At 44.3% G+C, this 17657-nt stretch overlaps 2 protein-coding genes across 2 annotated transcripts; one reads left to right on the top strand and one right to left on the bottom strand.

Annotated features, from left to right (window-relative positions):
* Nucleotides 1-169: 169 nt before the first annotated feature.
* On the top strand, nt 170-3503 carry vbp1 (von Hippel-Lindau binding protein 1). The gene is made up of 6 exons (XM_030086057.1): nt 170-283; nt 1372-1496; nt 1696-1762; nt 2028-2126; nt 2340-2478; nt 2625-3503. Exons 1-6 carry the CDS (start codon nt 176-178, stop codon nt 2699-2701), a joined length of 615 nt encoding a protein of 204 aa, XP_029941917.1. The 5' UTR covers nt 170-175; the 3' UTR covers nt 2702-3503.
* Nucleotides 3504-6991: 3488 nt separating this feature from the next.
* Nucleotides 6992-13726, bottom strand: LOC115383849 (ras-related protein Rab-39B). Its single transcript, XM_030086044.1, has 4 exons — nt 13230-13726; nt 10326-10617; nt 8770-8950; nt 6992-8013 (listed from the first exon to the last, which is right to left on the bottom strand). Exons 2-4 carry the CDS (start codon nt 10538-10540, stop codon nt 7768-7770), a joined length of 642 nt encoding a protein of 213 aa, XP_029941904.1. The 5' UTR covers nt 10541-10617; nt 13230-13726; the 3' UTR covers nt 6992-7767.
* Between the last annotated feature and the right edge of the window lie 3931 nt (nt 13727-17657).

Raw genomic sequence — 17657 nt, 5'->3', positions numbered from 1 at the left:
AATAAAAAGGCTGCAGTTGCAGATGGCGGCCACTAGGGAAAGCAGAGTGCCTTTGTTTGCAGTGTCCCACTTTCACCAGTAGGGGGAGCAGCATCTCCTTGGTTGCAGTATCATACTTTGGCCACTAGGAGCAGCGTCTCTCCGCTTGACGTCTCTTGCGCGTTGCTTGAACGTCATGAAGGAAGGTGCAGCCTCTCTGAAGATGGCGGCGACCATAGACAACAGCAATGCTGTGCAGGCGAACAAGAAGAAGCACCTCGGCATCCCCGCGGCGGTGTTTGTGGTGGGTGAACTGCGACGTTTCTTACCGCGACGGCCCTTCCCTGCCGACACGCGCTGGCTGAAGGCGCGTGTGTGGCTTTGCGGCGCAGTCACGCCCGGGTGGAGCTCGCATGCTAAGCTAGCTTGGAAGCTAACGGTTAATCCTGCTGTGCTGGGCGGCTGCTTGCTTCCATCTATGGACATCAGTGTGTGTCTTCAACATATTAATGATTTATAAGACATTAGTGTCGGTTTGATCCGACTGCTAATGTGTTGGTGACATTAAGCGGTCGTCACAGCATTAAAGTTCCCGCATTGTAATCTTTAATATACACCAGTAACAATGTGGGCTAAAAGTATCACGTTTCTTATCATTCAGCAGCCAATTAGATATTCAAATTAGCGTTGTTTCACTTTATGAATCTTTTTGAACACTCTGATCTGCAGATCGTGTTAATCTCCCATTTCAGTGCTTGTAACTTCTGTTAAATTCTGTTCTCCTGTCGTCCCAGAACGTGCATGCATAAAAACCCCAAATGTTTCTGTATTACCTAAACTATTTATACGTGCATTGTTCTTTTTACATCTGTGATGAGAATGACAACCCCATATGGTTGGTAGAGAAAGCCTGGACAACGCAAGTTTAGATAAATTAAAACCATTAGCCTGTTTTTAAGGCTTCAGCAAAAAGTGCAGTCATCAGGATTATTGATGACTGATTATTGATACAGTTCCTTGAGTGGCATGGAGCTGTTTGCATGTTCTCCCTGTGTAGGTATGAGTTTTCTTGAGGAATCGTGTCCAAAAATATATGAATTGCTGTAGGCACTAATGATAGTTTCTGTTTGACCTGTGAGGGTCAGCCGGCCTGTCCAGGGTGAACCCTGCATTTATCAACATTCAGACGCAATCAGCTTTGGCCTCCACTACCGTGATTTAGATTAAGCAGTATTTTTTCCGATATTTTTCTCTTGCAAATTCCGCTGTTTTTCCAAAACCTTCATTATGAGAATTTCTATCTCCCTACAAAATATCTGATGCTTTTTATTTTTGTTCTTCACTTTAGTATTCCATGTCTTACCCTGGCTCTGTGTTTTGTTCCCCCTGCAGGAGGATGTCGACTCTTTCATGAAGCAGCCTGGCAACGAGACGGCAGACTCGGCACTAAGGAAGCTGGACGAACAGTACCAGAAATATAAATACATGGAGCTCAACTTATCCCAAAAGAAACTCCGGTAACGTTTGCCAGTGCCAGTCAGTGTCTGAATTATGCAGCGTTTACTGAAGTAAACAAAACAAAATGGTGTAGGGAAAAACATTGTTTGATTACTTGATCAAGAATAAAGTCTTGATTGCGTCAGTACTACTTTTGTTTCCGTCAATTTCACTGCCAGCGTATCAAAATGACGTTTTTCATGTTTTTTTTTTTTCCAGGTTGAAAAACCAGATCCCACAAATCACACAAACGTTAGAAATCTTACGACACATGCAGAAGAAAAAGGTGCGTTAAATTATTAGTTTGTTTGTGTTTATCTACCACTAAAGACATGAAATGTTTTCTTTTTCCAATAAGTTCAAATATATTTCTTTTTTGTGTCATTACTGTACATTTTAATCCTCTTACTGATGCAGCTGTTTAATTTGTTTTCTCGATTATTAACTCACTTGATGATTTGGCATAAATTTTGAACAGTGTTTGCACTTTAGCTGCTCAAGTAAAGAAAAGCTGGTAAGCGAAGTTTACTTCTATGTTTCTTTTCTCTCAGGAAACAACAGAACCCATGGAAACACACTTCTTATTGGCCGACAACGTTTACTGCAAGGCCTCAGTGCCACCCACCAACAAAGTCTGCCTATGGTTAGGGGTAAGCGGCAATCGATTCTCTCTCTTTCTATTTTCTGGAACTTCGGCAGGAAAAAAAAAAGCTTCATTTCCATTACGAGAAAGTGAAAAGTGATGATCAGAACCACTTCTTTTGGCTCTAATTTTAAACTCCAGTTGGGAAACGCGTTGTTTGTATAAAAGTGAGTTTTATTGAGGCGATCAAAGCTTCTCACAGCGTCGTTTCACCTCGTAGGCCAACGTCATGTTAGAGTACGACATCGACGAAGCCCAGGCGCTCCTCGAGAAGAACCTGTCCACGGCGTCTCGCAACCTGGAGACGCTGGAGGAGGACCTGGATTTCCTGCGAGACCAGTTCACCACCACCGAAGTCAGTATCCTTCTATCGAGCAGTCTGCACGCTAAACGATGCAGGCTCCGTGTCCTTCGGTTTGTCTCCATCCATAAGAAGCCGGAGCTGCAGGTATGAGTGAACGGTGCGTTTTGCCTCGGTCGTTCCTTGACTCCTCGTCCTCCTCAGACATGGCGCGAGTCTACAACTGGGACGTGAAGAGAAGGAGCAAAGAAAACCTCCTGAAGTCTGCGGAGAAGTCTTAATACCGACGGCACGGTGTCCACGCCCCCCTTTCTGCTAACGACCCCCCCCCCACCCCCTTAGTCAGTTCTAAATGAAATAAACGACCCCTCCGATCATGTGTATGTTGTCCCCGCAGCTCGGCGCGTAGAGGGCGTGTTGGATGTGTTTTTTTGCAGTGGCTGTGCTCCGTTTGAGGATGGGGAAATCAAACGCGCCCCGCACCTCTGTTTGACTTTCAGCGTTCTCTCTATGGAGCTGAGCTCGCTCTCCCACCACGATTGTTTTCTGTTGTTACTTTTTTAAGTATTTTTTCAAGTAAAAACAAAACAAGGCAACGACAGTTTTTTGTATTCTTTTTAATGGTATGACTATGTCTGTTGATTTTAGGGTTTTTCTTTCGGAGGGGCTTTTCCCGCATCGTCTTTTTCCGACTCACTCCTTCCTCACTCGACGTCACGCTCCTGCCTTTTCCTCTGTTCACCTTGCGGCACTTTGGGTTGGCTTATTGTAAAACACACTCGCTGTTGTACTGAGTAAGTAGGACGATGATAACGTCGGAAGAGAAAAACAGCGAATCAAAACTAGTCAGGCCTCAGATTTTGTTCATTTCAGGGAGGAGCTGTCCTCCAAACGTGCGTCTCCTCTTCCTCCGTCCCTCCGCTGTGCACTCCAGTCATGTCCTCTGCCTCCTTTTCTTCTTCCTCCTCCTCCTCCTCTTCGCTGCTGTCCCGTCTGTATTTATTTGTCTCTCACTGTACTCATTAAACAATGAATGAAGTAAAAGACGAACATTTGGGCAAAGAGAGAACAGCCTGACCTGGAGCTCTGTGTGTTTTTTTTATTGATCTGAGAGGGACGTAAAGCAGATGAACAGCTGAAGGCCCGACTTTATACCATTATAGAACATAAAATCAGTCATGTGCGAGGAGACAATAGACTGTACACGATTGCAACAAACAGTTGTGTTGTTGTAGCCAGTGTCAGACTGTAAAGAGCATCTTTTATTATATGTATCAAGAAAATAAAAATAGGAAATTGTAAGAATGCTATTCATAAATTGGCTCTTAATTAAAATTTCCTTACAATAAATGTATTTGCTTAATTGTTGCACGTCCTCCAACAGCTCTCTTCCCTCTTGTTTTCCTCCCTTTTTGTTCCTTTCCTTTTATATCCTGTGCACAAAAACACCTAAAAGCTAATACAAGTTTAAAAATGCAGATCAACCCAAAACAATTCCATTAAATTGAGTGGAGGAGGAAACACGGTGTGTGTGTCATTGTCCTCAGGTAAGAACAGAAAACGCAGTGAGATCATCTTTCAGTACAAACCGGCAGACACGCTAGTTTTTCCAGTCACGTTTTATTTTTATTTTTTTTGAAGTACATTTCAGTTTGTTGATAGATAAGTAGAGCAGAGGACGAGAAACTTTCTGCTTCGACCCAGCAGGATTCAGGACAGTGATATACAGTTTTTTCCCCGTACAGCTCAGAGGGATGACAGAGAAGTGAAACGTCTTTTTGGGTTTTACCATGAGAAGAAGTGGGGTGGGGGGTGGGGGGGAGGTCGCACCGAGGGCAGGAAGCGGCTGTCGTCACCCAGGAGATCACATGCTTTATGAGTACACAGCTGACTCTTAAGGGAATTACCTGACAGAAAACCACCGAGGATGCTTAATTCTTAGCCTAGTTTTCAAAGAAAAAGGGATATTTTGTAATTCCCAGGTATTGAACACAACATCTGGGCATTAATCAGGAGCATCTTCCTCCATCTGACACGCAGCGTTGTGAATATTAAAACAGGCCGAATAAGGGAGACTTTTGAAAGTAGTGCGAGGTGCGGGTAGTTTAAGCAGTAATCAAGCACAAATCTTCAGTAACTCGCACAGCGTTCCTCCCCTCAGCCTCAAACCAGCCAAAAGGTGTTGGTATTCTGTGTGTGAATGCATCCTGAGTGGAAAGCGGACCCTGCCAAGCGTGCTGGCAGAGGACGGTTCAGACTGCCAGGAAGTTAAGATCTCTTTCCAGATGAGCCAAAAAAACAAAAAGAAAAACTGCTCATCTGTCACAACTGCTTTCCGTCATTTGACTGACTGACTCCCTTCAGAGGATTTGTTTCTTCAGTCCCGTCACACGTCCGTCAGCCCTGCCGCATCAGTGGGAGCCGCCAGTTCAGCCACAAAGCGTGTCTCAGGGTGACGTCATGTGACCGACTGGAGACGCTGCAGTGGAGTTAGGAAGGAAGGAAAGTAACTTACTTTACTCACACTCACTGCAGTTCAAATAAAGGCTTTATGAGCCACTTTCAGGCTGTTAGCAGCTGACGGGGCTTCGAGGAGAGGAAGAGGCCTCTCCGATGGGCGCTGTAGTGTTTAATTGCCTGCAGCTGCTTATTTCATCCAGAGTCGGACGCGAGTTTTACAGGAATCAGCAGTTCTTGCTGCGTATCACACTTTTTCAGACGCCGCAGCTCAGAGAGGATTGGAGCACCGAGCAGACGTATTGTTATCAAAGGCAAAGCAAGCAGAAAAACCATCGTTTTCAAACTAACCCTGGTAGTATATGTCGCTTTTCTATCGTCTTATTCTTTTTCAAGGTGAAGGACTGGTGAGGGTTATGCAGATAGACCAAGGTTCGGTCTGAAATGTCATCTGGGTTCCCTGAACCTCGGTTGCTCTGAATATTAGCATAAAGACTTAAGTTCTATTCAGTTGCTCCCTTTTTTTTTTAAGAGAAATCACCACAGCAACTTATTGCGATTGCACTGCAGACTTGGCTAGTTTTCACATTGAAGGGCATTCCTGGTCCTCCGTAACCTCAATGCACCATGAAGAGACAGCAGCGAGACTGACACTCAAGTGGAACAAAAGAAAAGAGCGTGGAAGGAAATACAGCGTTATAATGAAAATGGAGCAAAATCATGAAGATCACCCTCGTCAAAGCATCGGGAGCAAAGGCTTTTTACCCTGACTGGAAATATCTCTCATTCACACGTTCACATTCACACTTCCTCTGTGACAGCTTGGTGTAAAATCTCACCTTCTCCCCCTGCTGATACATACAGAAAAAAAAAAAAAAAAAAAAGACACATAACTCTTTGGACACATGTAAGAAGAAGGCATCCAGTGATGCATGTACAGGATCCTGGCTGGCCTACACAGAGCTGCTGGGATTATTTGTTACTGAACATAAAATTAATGGATCTGAGTGGAAACGGAGATCAGATTAAAGAAAATGAAAAACGCCGTAATCGGAAATTGTGAACACACATATGCACATATTCTGAAAAACAACGAAACCAAGTCTATTTTCATCAGTTTTCTGTCTTTAAATGGCTTTTCCCCACCAAGTGTTGAATAATTCTGTTGTTTAAAATCAATCCTTTCGTCAAAACGTTTTAATTAGTTGGCCTGGTAGTCTTAGATCTGTTCTCTTTTAGTAAATTTGATGACTTTGCTTCAGTTAAAAACATAAATTACTGGTCTCATTAAGTTTTCACATTTTATTATTGCAGCATAAGATGCACCGGTAGATAAACCCACTTATTACTTGATCGCATTTTCCACGTCACACTAACAGGAAAATGTGCACTAAATTGAATCAATAACTGGCAGCTTCGCTTTGGCGAACCACACCACTGTGATGCAGTTTATTTTCAGCCTTAAATCAGCCTGAAATCTTAACTTACATTATACCGTATTTATGAATTTTACTGATATTAGTGTTGTGTGAATGAGTAGTTGTATCTATTGTGTTTATGAACTCCCACTCATCTTATTAACATTCTAAGTATGGAATCTTAAATCAGTAATCATCTCACAAAGCAAATTTTACGACCACTGCAACGAACCCCCTAAACCAAATAAAATCTCAGACTGGGTTTATGTTAAGGAAAGCTGAATGACACTAGTGTTAACATGAAGAAAAAAAAAATCCTGTAGCAACGTACACGACAAAACAACAACAAAAATGTAGACGTGTGCACGCTTAAAAAGGCTCCAGACACACTTCAGCCTCGGACTGTTTCCTGTGCCTGCATCTTGTTGGGTGGACTGACTGTTTCACTTGATTACAAATAGGCAGCGTGCATTGTGGGTAATGTGGTTCCGTCGTTGAGTCTGTTTCGGCAAGTTTCCCCTCTCGTCGCTGCTCTGCCTGTTCCGCCTCCGATAAATAAAATATCCCCGTTCTGCACGTTTGCGCCATTCGGCCGTCGTGAAGGAGGCTCCGCAAGTCGGCGCGGTGCCGTCTGGCTCCAGCGTTCCCGTTAAATCCGCCTCAAAGAGCATCCAGTGAAAGGCAGATAATTAGGAGTTGTTTTTGTTTTTTTCTGATGCTGGTCCAAGGAGTTGGTCATTTATGCTGTACACGGTGTCTCTTCCTGCTTTAGGAAATGGACGGGTGACGGTGTTTTCTCGTAGTGTTGTGTTTACAGCAGGGCGTCAACGTCATTGAGCTCACCGGAGGCCAAACCTGCTCCGCTGAGACGAAAAGTGGCAGCGAAGTCTCCGGTCTGGGAGGGAAGTCATCCCTCCTTTCTTATATCTAAGACCTCCGCGACTCCTCCATTGAGCTTTTATGGTAAGACCGTGGACGTAGAAGTCAGCGAGAGATGAGACTCGGAATGAAGGAATGCATGAAGAGAAACCGCTCTCTCTCTCTCTCTGTGGTCATGTAATTGCATATTGGGAGGAAAAGGTACATGGGAAGAAAGGTGAAAGATGGGATGTTGGGGGGGAAAAGAAGAAACCATTTGGGAGTGCCATCGCATCGTGACAATGAACCAAAATGGATCCTCTTTCTAAGGCCTTCAAACAACGTTCAGGATGCAGTAAACGAAAGTGAGGGGATTGAATCATGGCAGTTCTCGCAGGTCAGTGGACATCTGTGATCCTTCGTTTGCAGAATTAGGTCCAACTCTTTTAGGCAAAGGTGTTTGTCGCCACCTCCTTCCTCACGTATCGCGTTCTGTATCCAACCTGAAGAAAGATCATCAGAGGGTCACCAGCAGTTCGAGCCAGAGGGCCGACCGCTCAGTCCGTCGTCCGCTCTCCGAACCCCTCGCTCCTCTTCAAGCCCTCAGTCCCAGATCAGCAGAGGCAGCGGCGGTCGCTCTTGGTCACCTCCTCGGACGAGTGGACTACGTTGGGGACGAACCCGCTCTTCACGCCCTCCCAGCCCTCCTGGATGGTGATCTCGCCGGACCGCACCAGGGCGAAGATATCTCTGGTCAGCTCCGTGAAGGCGTGCTCCACGTTGATGGCGTCGCGGGCCGACGTCTCCACGTAGCGCATCCCGTACGCCGACGCCAGCTTCTCCGCTTCCTGGCGGGAAACCTGGAAGATCCAATGACACTTTTTACTCAACGGTCAAGACGTAAAGAACTACTTCATATTTAAACCTTTCATCAACAGTCCCTGGAGTTGTCGGACAGAGATCATTCTAACGCAAAACTCTGAATTAATTAAAATAAATTTAGATATATCGTCAGTATACCTCCATTGTTGGACATGGACCAGTGCTTTTCAACCGGAATTAATGACACGTTTTGGTTATCTATACTCGGCACAAATCCAATCCAAAAAGCCAGAGTTGCTTCCACAGCTGCTGATGGAGCTGAAATGACCTCCCGTTGATAATGAACATTCAGCATCACAGTCCCAACAGCTGGTAAACTGGCCTCCTCGTGCAACATTAACTGTCGGAAACGAGCAGATTTAGAACCGAATGAATCGACTTGCAGAAGATCTCGCATACTTTCTCGGTTCGTCTGACGCGTACTTTCTCGGTTCGTCTGATTTTCATCCTACTCCGACGACACGTCGGATTTTGCAGCATCATCCTGCAACGTCTCAAATTCAGTCGTGATTTTTTTTTCCTTTCCGTCTCCCAGCTGCCCCGAGAGAATCAAAAAGCTTTTGAGCCAAATGTGTGTTGATCTAAATGTGGACACAGGTCTATTTTTAAAACTGCAAACACTGATAAATGACATATTACATAACACTAGAAGGAGAGACACCGCCTCCCCCTCCAGCGGTGGAACGCTTCGGCACGCTCTCACGAGGGCTGCTTCTGTAAAAACCCGCTCGCACCTGGCGCTGCGCCTCGAGGTCGCACTTGTGGCCGACCAACAGGAAGACGATGCTGTGCGGCTGGACGTGGCTCCGGGCCTCCTCCAGCCAGTCGTGGACGTTCTGGAAGGAGCGGCGGTTGGTGATGTCGAAGAGGAGGAGCCCGCCCACCGAGTTGCGGTAGTAAGCTCTGGTGATGGACCTGCAGGAGGAGACGAAGACGTATAAGGACCACTCTGCCCTCAGTCTTGACTCGCAGGTTCACCTGTAAAGCTTTGCTCTCTCCAGGTCCAGTAATGTTGTGTTCGAAATCATCTGGAGCCGCACTGGAGTTTTTATTAGTGATTATACGCCAACAAGACACAGTTCGCACCGAATGATGCACGAACAAGAGTATAAATACAACAGGGAGGAAAATTACAGGGTTGAGATGGACGCGGAAAGGGGAAGAAGGGAGGATCGGTGGACTGAGAGGATACATTAAGAGAGCAGCAGCAGGAGGAGGAGAGTGATTCATTTGATTTGACACACACACACTTGATGTATATTTATGGAAGCAGGGCGAGCGCAGACGAAACAGCACCGAGATGAGATGAGCGTCGTCGGTCAGGTGAACAAAAGGAGGTGGGTTCGTACCGCCGCGTCACGTTTTCCCAAAATATCCGGCAGCGAGCCGTCCTTTCATGCTTTTCTACAAATGGAAACTTTTTAATCAACCTCTGAAACGGCCGCTGTGATCTGATGATCTGGGAGCTTAATTTAACACGTTTGTTCCACTAAATCACAACCACATCTGAAATAAATAACCTTCAATTCAGTAGTTTTCCATCAATATCACACAAACGGGCTGAGCAGTCCATTTGTTTGGCGACTATTTTTAGCCGTGGATTAATCCACATTTAGTGAGATTATTGGTATTTCTTAGGCACAGCTGGTGCTCCAACACTTGTGCAAATTAATAACATCAAACCTATTACAGCGGGTAATGGTCAGCGCTCTCACCTCACAGACAAATCCGAGCTCAGGGTCAGTTTGGGGGATTTTCTGAGAGGAGTTTGCATGTTCAAGGGACTTTAAGTATTTATTTAACTTGACTCTCAGATAGACATAATAGAGAAATCTCTCCTCTTTGTGGAGACAATTAATTGGACGGTAGCTTTACTTCTCTCGCTCCTCAGAGCGACCTCTCGGTGTTTTGCGCACTGGCTGTAAAAAAAAAAAAAAAAATAGAAGAAGAAGAAGATCTGACTCGTCCTTCGGTCTCAGAGGGGACCGGCTGCAGTTGCCATGGAGACACTCATCATGCTGACAGGTGAGACCCGACCCTCCTGTTGAGATGATGAGTTGTGCACGCACGTGGGAAGAAAATATGCATTTTAAGCTGTGAGACGAACCGGCGATGAATCAGAAACCATCCAGCATGTGAAGAAACGGCAGAAGATCAAAACAACAAGCCTGTTAGCTGCTTTCTGTGCCGTCACACACACATAAACACACACAAACACACACACACACACACACACACACACACACACACACACACACACACACAAAACAAGAGGACCAACACCTCTCACCTGAAGCGCTCCTGACCCGCAGTGTCCCAGATCTGCAGCTTGATCCGCTTTCCCGGCTCGATCTCCACCAGCCGGGAGAAGAAGTCCACGCCCACGGTGGGGTCGGACACCTGGGCGAAGCGGCCCTCCGTGAACCGCCGGATCAGGCACGACTTGCCCACCGTGGAGTCCCCGATGACGATCAGCCGGAACTGGTAGAGCCAGATGGCCTCCATGACTCGGCCGCTACCTGTCTGCCTCTCTGCACACGAGTGTGTGTGTGTGTGTGTCTGCCTGACTGACTGCAGCTGAGCTACAAAGAGGAAGAGAAAGAGAAACAAACACCAGAATATTATTTAATGGCTGCTTTGTTTTCGGTTTTTTTTTTTTCCGTTTGCCTTCAGCAGGACTGAATCAATAAGTAACCAGACCCGCGGTGAGAGTTTGATCTTTGCCCCCAAACCCGCCTCATGCCGCCACTTCCTGCTCCCTGTGTGGGTAAAGAGCATCAAGCCCTCTGATACTTTCGCTTCATTACAGTGCTTCACTACAGATGGGATCTGGTCACGTCTGACTGAATATTCACCTGTAATGGCAGATTTGTTTTTAACAATAACAGAAAAACTCCAGTTTGACTCAGAGCTGAATGAAAAGAAGGTCGTAACCTGATTTTAAATTAAAGTTAGCTGTATTTCTGTTTCTACTTTCATATTAAGCTTTGTCTAACTGGTTGATCTAAACTGAAAGTCAGCTGTGATCAGCTCCGGTCTGTTTCCACCCACATGTTGTCATTTTGGCTAGTGATTCAATGTGCATTGAAAAGCTATGAATGGCTGGTCCCGTGTGGGGTTTGCATGTCCTCCCTGGGCATTCATGGGTTATTGGGTTCTCCAGCCTTCTCCCTCAGCCAAAAAAACACAAGTTTGGCCCTTTGATGGACTTGTGACAGTTTAGGTTTCACCAAATCCCAAACTGAATGACGAGATTGATGGAAGGCGTACGTGTGTGTGACTTTTTTTCATTTTTAAATGATTCACTTGGTTTCACTTCTCTATACCTTTCGGGGAAATCGACGCTGATATTTCTCAGATCCACAATTGTTCTGACTACACTGCAGCTGTAAGGCCAAGTGGCTTTCAGGCAACACGAATCCCCGCTATAATTTAACTCAGTTGCTGAAGTAAACCCTCTAAATGGCCGTTTGCCCACACATGTGCCTGCACACAACTGGCTCGCTCATTGTGCCCGGTGCGTGATTCAATTATAACCACGAGTTATAGGAGAAAATCCTCTTACGCTCGCTGGTCACTTGATGGCATCAGTTGATGTTTCAGTGAAAAGGCTGCTTCTCGGAGTACTGGCCGTGGATTAATGCTCTTTTTTTGAGACGAGGCTTTGCCATCTGAACGTGTGACTTCACAAGTACTTAGACCATTAAACCGACCGCTTATTTAGGTTTAATGCAATTTGTACGTTTACTGTGAATTAGTCTTTGACAAGTTGCTGATTGTTGCAGTTCCTACCATAACCGGGATAAAACGGATGGACAGGTGACTCTGCTGCCAGTTTTCTGCCATTTAATCACAATAGAAATGCTATTGATATTATAAGAGAGGAAGAAAATGAATATTACTGTTGCTGCTGGTGAGATGTTTATCTTGTAGATCTTTAAATATTGTCTTCATCTGGTTTACATTAATTCTCCAATAAAAATGTGTCATTTAATACAATAGTTGAGAGTTTTACCTCATGACAAGGCATCAACCGGACTTGCAACAAACATTGAAACCCAGTTGTTGTTGTTTTTACTATGCTGGAAAATGGACAAACAGCACAAGAAAAATGTAGAAAATGAACCTTGAAGTTGTCTTCTTGATATCTATTTATTTAATATCTATTGTATTTTTTCTTTTAAATTCTATTTAATGGTTCTTTAGCATCACTTTTACATTCTATCTTGTGTATTTTGTCGTCTGGAAGTTTTTATTTATTTTATTAATTTAATTTAACTGAGCAAAATGGTTTGCACAGTTCAGAAAATCCTCTCTTAATCCAGGCCAGAGGTGAAACCAGTTAACTTTAGACATAATCAGGGTTCCAATATCGAATAACACCACTGATACTGTCATAAATCGTCAAACATCATGATCCACTATGGCAACACCAGAGGGGAGAAATCCCTTTTGCATTTTATTGTCTTATAATAATCACCATCCCTCAATCATTGGCAAGGATGAAAGTTGATTGGGAGTACCTATTACATTATTATGTCAGATATGGAGAAAGATGTTATTACAGCAGGGCTGATTGGAGAATCATCTTCCTCCTGCAATGTCAACAGAAATCCATCTTCAATGAGAGCTTCCCGGCTCTGTACACACGACAAACAATACATCCAGAGCCTGCCTCCTATAATAATCTTTGCTCTACACAGTTATTACCGATCAGGCCATCAAGCGGGCGGGCAGCGAGCCAGACGCACGCGGGCTCCCATCAGCCCCCGCGCCTCTCCGTGCGCCTCTCTCCGTGCGCTCCGGTTGCGTAGCTCGGTCGGTATGCAAACATGAGTGTCTGAATCCCCGGAGGACAGCAGCCTGGTGGGCTCTGACACCGGGCGGACACGACCCGCCGTGCTTTACATGCTCAGTGTCTGCAGAGGTTTAAATGCTGCCGGAATATGAACAGAAATAAAGAAAACATATCTCCAAGAGGGTTTTCTTTGACAACTTGCAGTGTCAGTGTGATGAGGATTTTTGCATATTAGAAGTTTAAACTACTTGCATGTACTGCTACTGTGACTATTATAGTTAGAGGCGTGCATCACTGTTGTAAAATCAGCCAGTTCCGCGTTTGGAGATCACGCTGACGCGTAATGGTTTGTTAAATGACAACAGAAAAGAGTGTGAGCAGCAGAAACGAGCCTACTTGGAGCAGGAGTGGAGTCTTGTTCAGGCCGGAATGGTCGCTCCCGCGAAGGCTGCTCAGGACCAGGCTGGCGTGAGCTCCATGGCACCGAGCAAGATCGACGCTCACGGAGGCGCAGCGGCACGAACCAAAGCAGCCGCGCGACGCTCGCCCGTTCGTCTCCTGAACGCCGAGGCTCGACGGCAGAAGTTCAGCAGCGAAGGCCCCTTGGAGTGAAGGGCTGCTTTCCTTGGTGATGCCAGGCCCGATGGAGAGAAAAACGCATCCAGAGCAGGTGCGGAGAAAACGAGGCAAGGTGGGGGGGAAAAAAACACCAGGGATCTTTGCGCTTTTACGCGGAAAAGATTCAGTTCTCTGTTCCCAGCACAGGTGCTGACGGGGCGGTGTGTGTCAGAGGGGAACCCCGCGCTATCGTTTCAGTGTTTGCTGAGTGTTTGTAGGTTTTCGTCGCTGATGAAATGGCAGCAGGAGCAGCAGCATCATATAGCCTGACTCATCCCGCATCAGTACCACTACCGTAAAGGCGCGCGCAGAGGCGCAGCGGGAAGTCACGCCGTCCACAACTTCATCACACAAATTTTGAATGTAAAACTCACATCAGACATAAAACAATGACAATAAACTACAACCCACTTTTACTGAAAGACAGGATTTTATTTTTCTGTTGGTGATTTTCACTCCTTGCCTGGAACAAACCTGCGTCACGGACGCGCAGCCGATGGGATTTGTAGTTTTTACTGAAAAGAGCGCGGGACATGCGCTCGCGCGATGTGGTAATAAAACATGCTTAAAGTGTCCCGCGGTGATGGATTACACTGTAAGTAATTAGATTATTGAAAAATAAAGCTTTCAGAAATGCATCCTGAACCCTGAAATTCATTTACTGATTGAGATTTAATACATCATCACACCACACACATTTTTCTTTTCTTTTTTTTTTTAATAATCACACACTCAGTTACTACTGAGGGGATTTGCTGTGGCACCTAAAAAAACATACATGCAACGTGTCTAATTCCTTTTTAGGGTTATAAAAAATGTTTTTATTTGATAATTTTGTAAAAATTCTTTGATTGTCAAGATCTTATGTATTTACAATTTTCCACCAGCAGGTGGAGGCAGAGCACAAGAGAACAATGAAAGGTTTCCTCAGCGATATGTCTGCATCTGAAACTGTAAAACACAGGGAGGATATTTCTTCAACGATTCATGTGAATTGTAATCATAAGTAACAATTAAGTTAGCCATCCTAGAGAACCGAAGCGGCAAAGAGTATTAAAATAAATCATTGAACTGTCACTTACTGAATCACCTGTTTTTGATAAGTGCCATGTTTTTTCTTGACAGTGTGTAAAGGTTGGCAGTGTGAGCAAAAACTTTTTGGACTGAGGGTTATAGAATGAGTATAGGTCAAGTGAAAACACTTTTGCAGCTTGTAAAAAAGCACTTTCACGTAAAAATGTTACTTTCAAACTGTTGTTGTGTTTTGTGTGAGTTGAGCATTCACACCATGACAACTGAAGACAACTGATGCTTTGACCTGTGACAATACTTACATTTACAAGGCCACTTCTTTGCCAATCAGATTGAATTCTTTCCAATAAGAGGATCAGATTGGCCCATGTCCAACAAAACTGAATAAAGCACTAGAAATATTGTGGCAGTTTGTTTTTACCAAAATATTACCTGATTTAATTTTAGCAGGTTCACAGATTCCCGTCTGGCTTTACGAGCCAGTATCCAATATTAAATTAACAAGAGTTATTGCGCTTGTGGTCCATCTTTTTTCATTCTTGTTGAAACTGCAACATCAAGACACCAATCCTCCATGGTGCAAACTGCAAAGTAAAATCAGGAACTTTGCATCAGCCCTGTGCCTGAATGTGTCTTCCTCAATTTTCCTCCCACAGTCCAAAAACATGCATTTGAGAGCTTCAAAGCCCTGTGTCAACGATCTGGATAACGTGGAAGATAGATCGACTATAACCTTTCCTTCTCAAGTTGCATGGCTTTTTACAAACATTGTTGGATAAGTTTCTAAGACTGGAGGAGAGGCTGAACTGGGTCTACTGGGGGTAATCAAAATGATATCGGATTTGAGTCCATTCATTCACTGGAGGAAGTTTTTGGCCGTCCAATACCTGATTTTGTAATGGCAGAACAAATTATAGAGGAAATATCTGTGGAAGCAGGCGATTGGGAACATACAACTGAGTGTGATCTTCTTTAAAAGTGAAAGTCAATATTGAGATAGCATAACATTTTCCCTAGGGGTGGTACATAAAGGAAAAAAAAAGGCCCCAAACCCCACAAACCCAAGAGATCCCAAAACAAAGAGCAGCACAAGCAGACAAGGGCTCGCCAAGCCTGACAGCGCACATCAGAGACATCTGTTTGATAAATATGAGTTAAACCTTTCAAGAGCCACATCAGTGTGATTCTTCAGATTGTTGATTAAGATATTATGGTCCACTGTATCAAAGGCAGGCTGAGTTCAAGAAGAATTAAAATATAATACAAGTCAGCTGCAGGCAACGAGGAGCCGAGTTGGAGCTACGTCATTGCGTCACCGTATGTCGCTGAGGACGACGCTGCTCCCGCTCAAACCAAAACAACAATGGAGGACTTGCAAAGTGTTTTTGTCTGTCTATTTTTCACGGTGAGTTATGTTCAGTTCAGTTCAGTTTATTTGCCATTTGCAGTATTAAAAACACCACATTGGAATGGGGTTGCAAGCAGCTCTCAATACACATCAGACATCCATTCATACAATGCATGATAAAACCTCAAGCCACATTAGACCACAAGAGTCAGAGAATAATAATAATAAATAACAATAATCAATTTGAGCAATGTGCCGCCAGTACTAAAAGTGCTTTTGCCTTATTAAAGAGCATTGTTTAAGGACTTCACAGCCTGTGGGAAGAAGCTCTTACTGTGACGTGAGGTTGTGCATTTAACAGCACGATACCGCCGACCAGAAGGAAGAAGTTCAAAAAAGTCACTGGCCGGGTGTTTGGACGGGTCATTAATTATTGATAATGCCCGAGTTAGAAGTCTCTTTTTGTAAATGTCCTCCAGAGCCGGGAGCTCCACACCAACAGTCCTACTGGCCGAGCGGACCACAATGTGAAGCGCTCGCTTCTCTTTAGCTGTGGCGTTTCCAAACCACACTGTAATAGCACCTGTTAGGACACTCTCGATAGCGCAACGATAAAAGTTAGTTAAAATCTGCCTGTTAGGAGTAAAAGCCTTCGACTTACGTAAAAAGAAAAGACGCTGGTGAGATTTTTTAGCAATAGCTGTTGTGTTTGAATGCCAGCTAAGATTATCTGACAGAGTCACACCCAAAAATTTACAGTTTTCCACAATTTGCACTTCAGTATCATTGATAAAAATCGGCTTGTAAGAATTTTTACCAAAATCAATGACAAGCTCACAAGTTTTGGAAGTGTTCAATTTCAGGTTGTTTTGTTCACTCCAACAAACAATTTTATCCACCTCTGATCTGTAATTTGAGTCATCATTGGCATGAATGAGACCAATGACAGTTGTGTCATCAGCATACTTAATGATCAGATTATTAGAATGTGAAGCAACACAGTCATATGTGTACAAAGTATACAGCAATGGACTCAATATACAACCTTGTGGAGAGCCAGTGTTCACAATAAGTTTATCTGATGCACAATCGTTAATCTTAACCCTCTGGGGCCTACAAGTCAGAAAGTTCAAGATCCATGAAAGCGCCATCAAGCCGTTAGCGACTGGCCATCATCGTCTCATTCACCAGGAACGGCGTTTGAGAAAGGAAGAAGGTAAATGTCAAAGATGTTTTATTGCTTAACAGTGAAGCGTTACCGTTAGCCGAGCTGCTAACAAGTACGCTTGCAACAGTCATGTACTAAGCAAATACAGTGAATTTCTGATTATGTTTATCTTTATAGATATAGATGGATATATGATAGAGAGAATAAAAACTTTTATTTTGAAAGTGTATATTTGCATTAATGTTTGTCCGCAGAGTTTTGTTTTGAAAAAAGAACGCTTCACTTCCGTCAACTGCGCAGAAAGCCGTCAGTTATTTTATCTATTTATTTTTTTTGTTCATGCATGTTAAGCCCACGTTAAGGCTTTTTTTGGCAGTAAAAATGTTTCAAACCTTTGCATGATGGAAATAAAAGTTGGTGTGCACGCAGGTGCAGAACATTCGCAAGTATAACGTTGTCGTCATGACAACGAGACGTAAATTCAGCAGCGAGTCCAGTCAAGAACCGAGTCCCTATTCGTTTCACAGTTTTCACTGAGCGAACACGTCCCGAGAGAGAGAGAGAGCCCGTTTCTGAGTTTCCAGGATGGATGTTGGATGTTTAGGCTGGGCCCTGATGCAGATCTGGATGGTTTTCTGGATGACAAAATATGGCCAGA

The sequence above is a fragment of the Salarias fasciatus genome, chromosome 3, assembly GCF_902148845.1.
Source record: "Salarias fasciatus chromosome 3, fSalaFa1.1, whole genome shotgun sequence".
Lineage (NCBI taxonomy): Eukaryota > Metazoa > Chordata > Actinopteri > Blenniiformes > Blenniidae > Salarias > Salarias fasciatus.
Note: the sequence above shows the minus strand (reverse complement) of the source record. Positions and strands in the feature narration are given on the sequence as shown.

Bases quoted from the DNA above. Each gene is read 5' to 3' on its own strand.
- LOC115383849 (XM_030086044.1), bottom strand. From the start codon at position 10,540: ATGGAGGCCATCTGGCTCTACCAGTTCCGGCTGATCGTCATCGGGGAC. The intron at 8,951-10,325 runs GTGAGAGGTGTT...CTCCTCCTGCAG, and splicing joins GCGGGTCAGGAGCGCTTCAG to GTCCATCACCAGAGCTTACT. The intron at 8,014-8,769 runs GTGCGAGCGGGT...TGGATCTTCCAG, and splicing joins ACCTCGAGGCGCAGCGCCAG to GTTTCCCGCCAGGAAGCGGA.
- vbp1 (XM_030086057.1), top strand. From the start codon at position 176: ATGAAGGAAGGTGCAGCCTCTCTGAAGATGGCGGCGACCATAGACAAC. The intron at 284-1,371 runs GTGGGTGAACTG...TTCCCCCTGCAG, and splicing joins TCCCCGCGGCGGTGTTTGTG to GAGGATGTCGACTCTTTCAT. The intron at 1,763-2,027 runs GTGCGTTAAATT...CTTTTCTCTCAG, and splicing joins GACACATGCAGAAGAAAAAG to GAAACAACAGAACCCATGGA.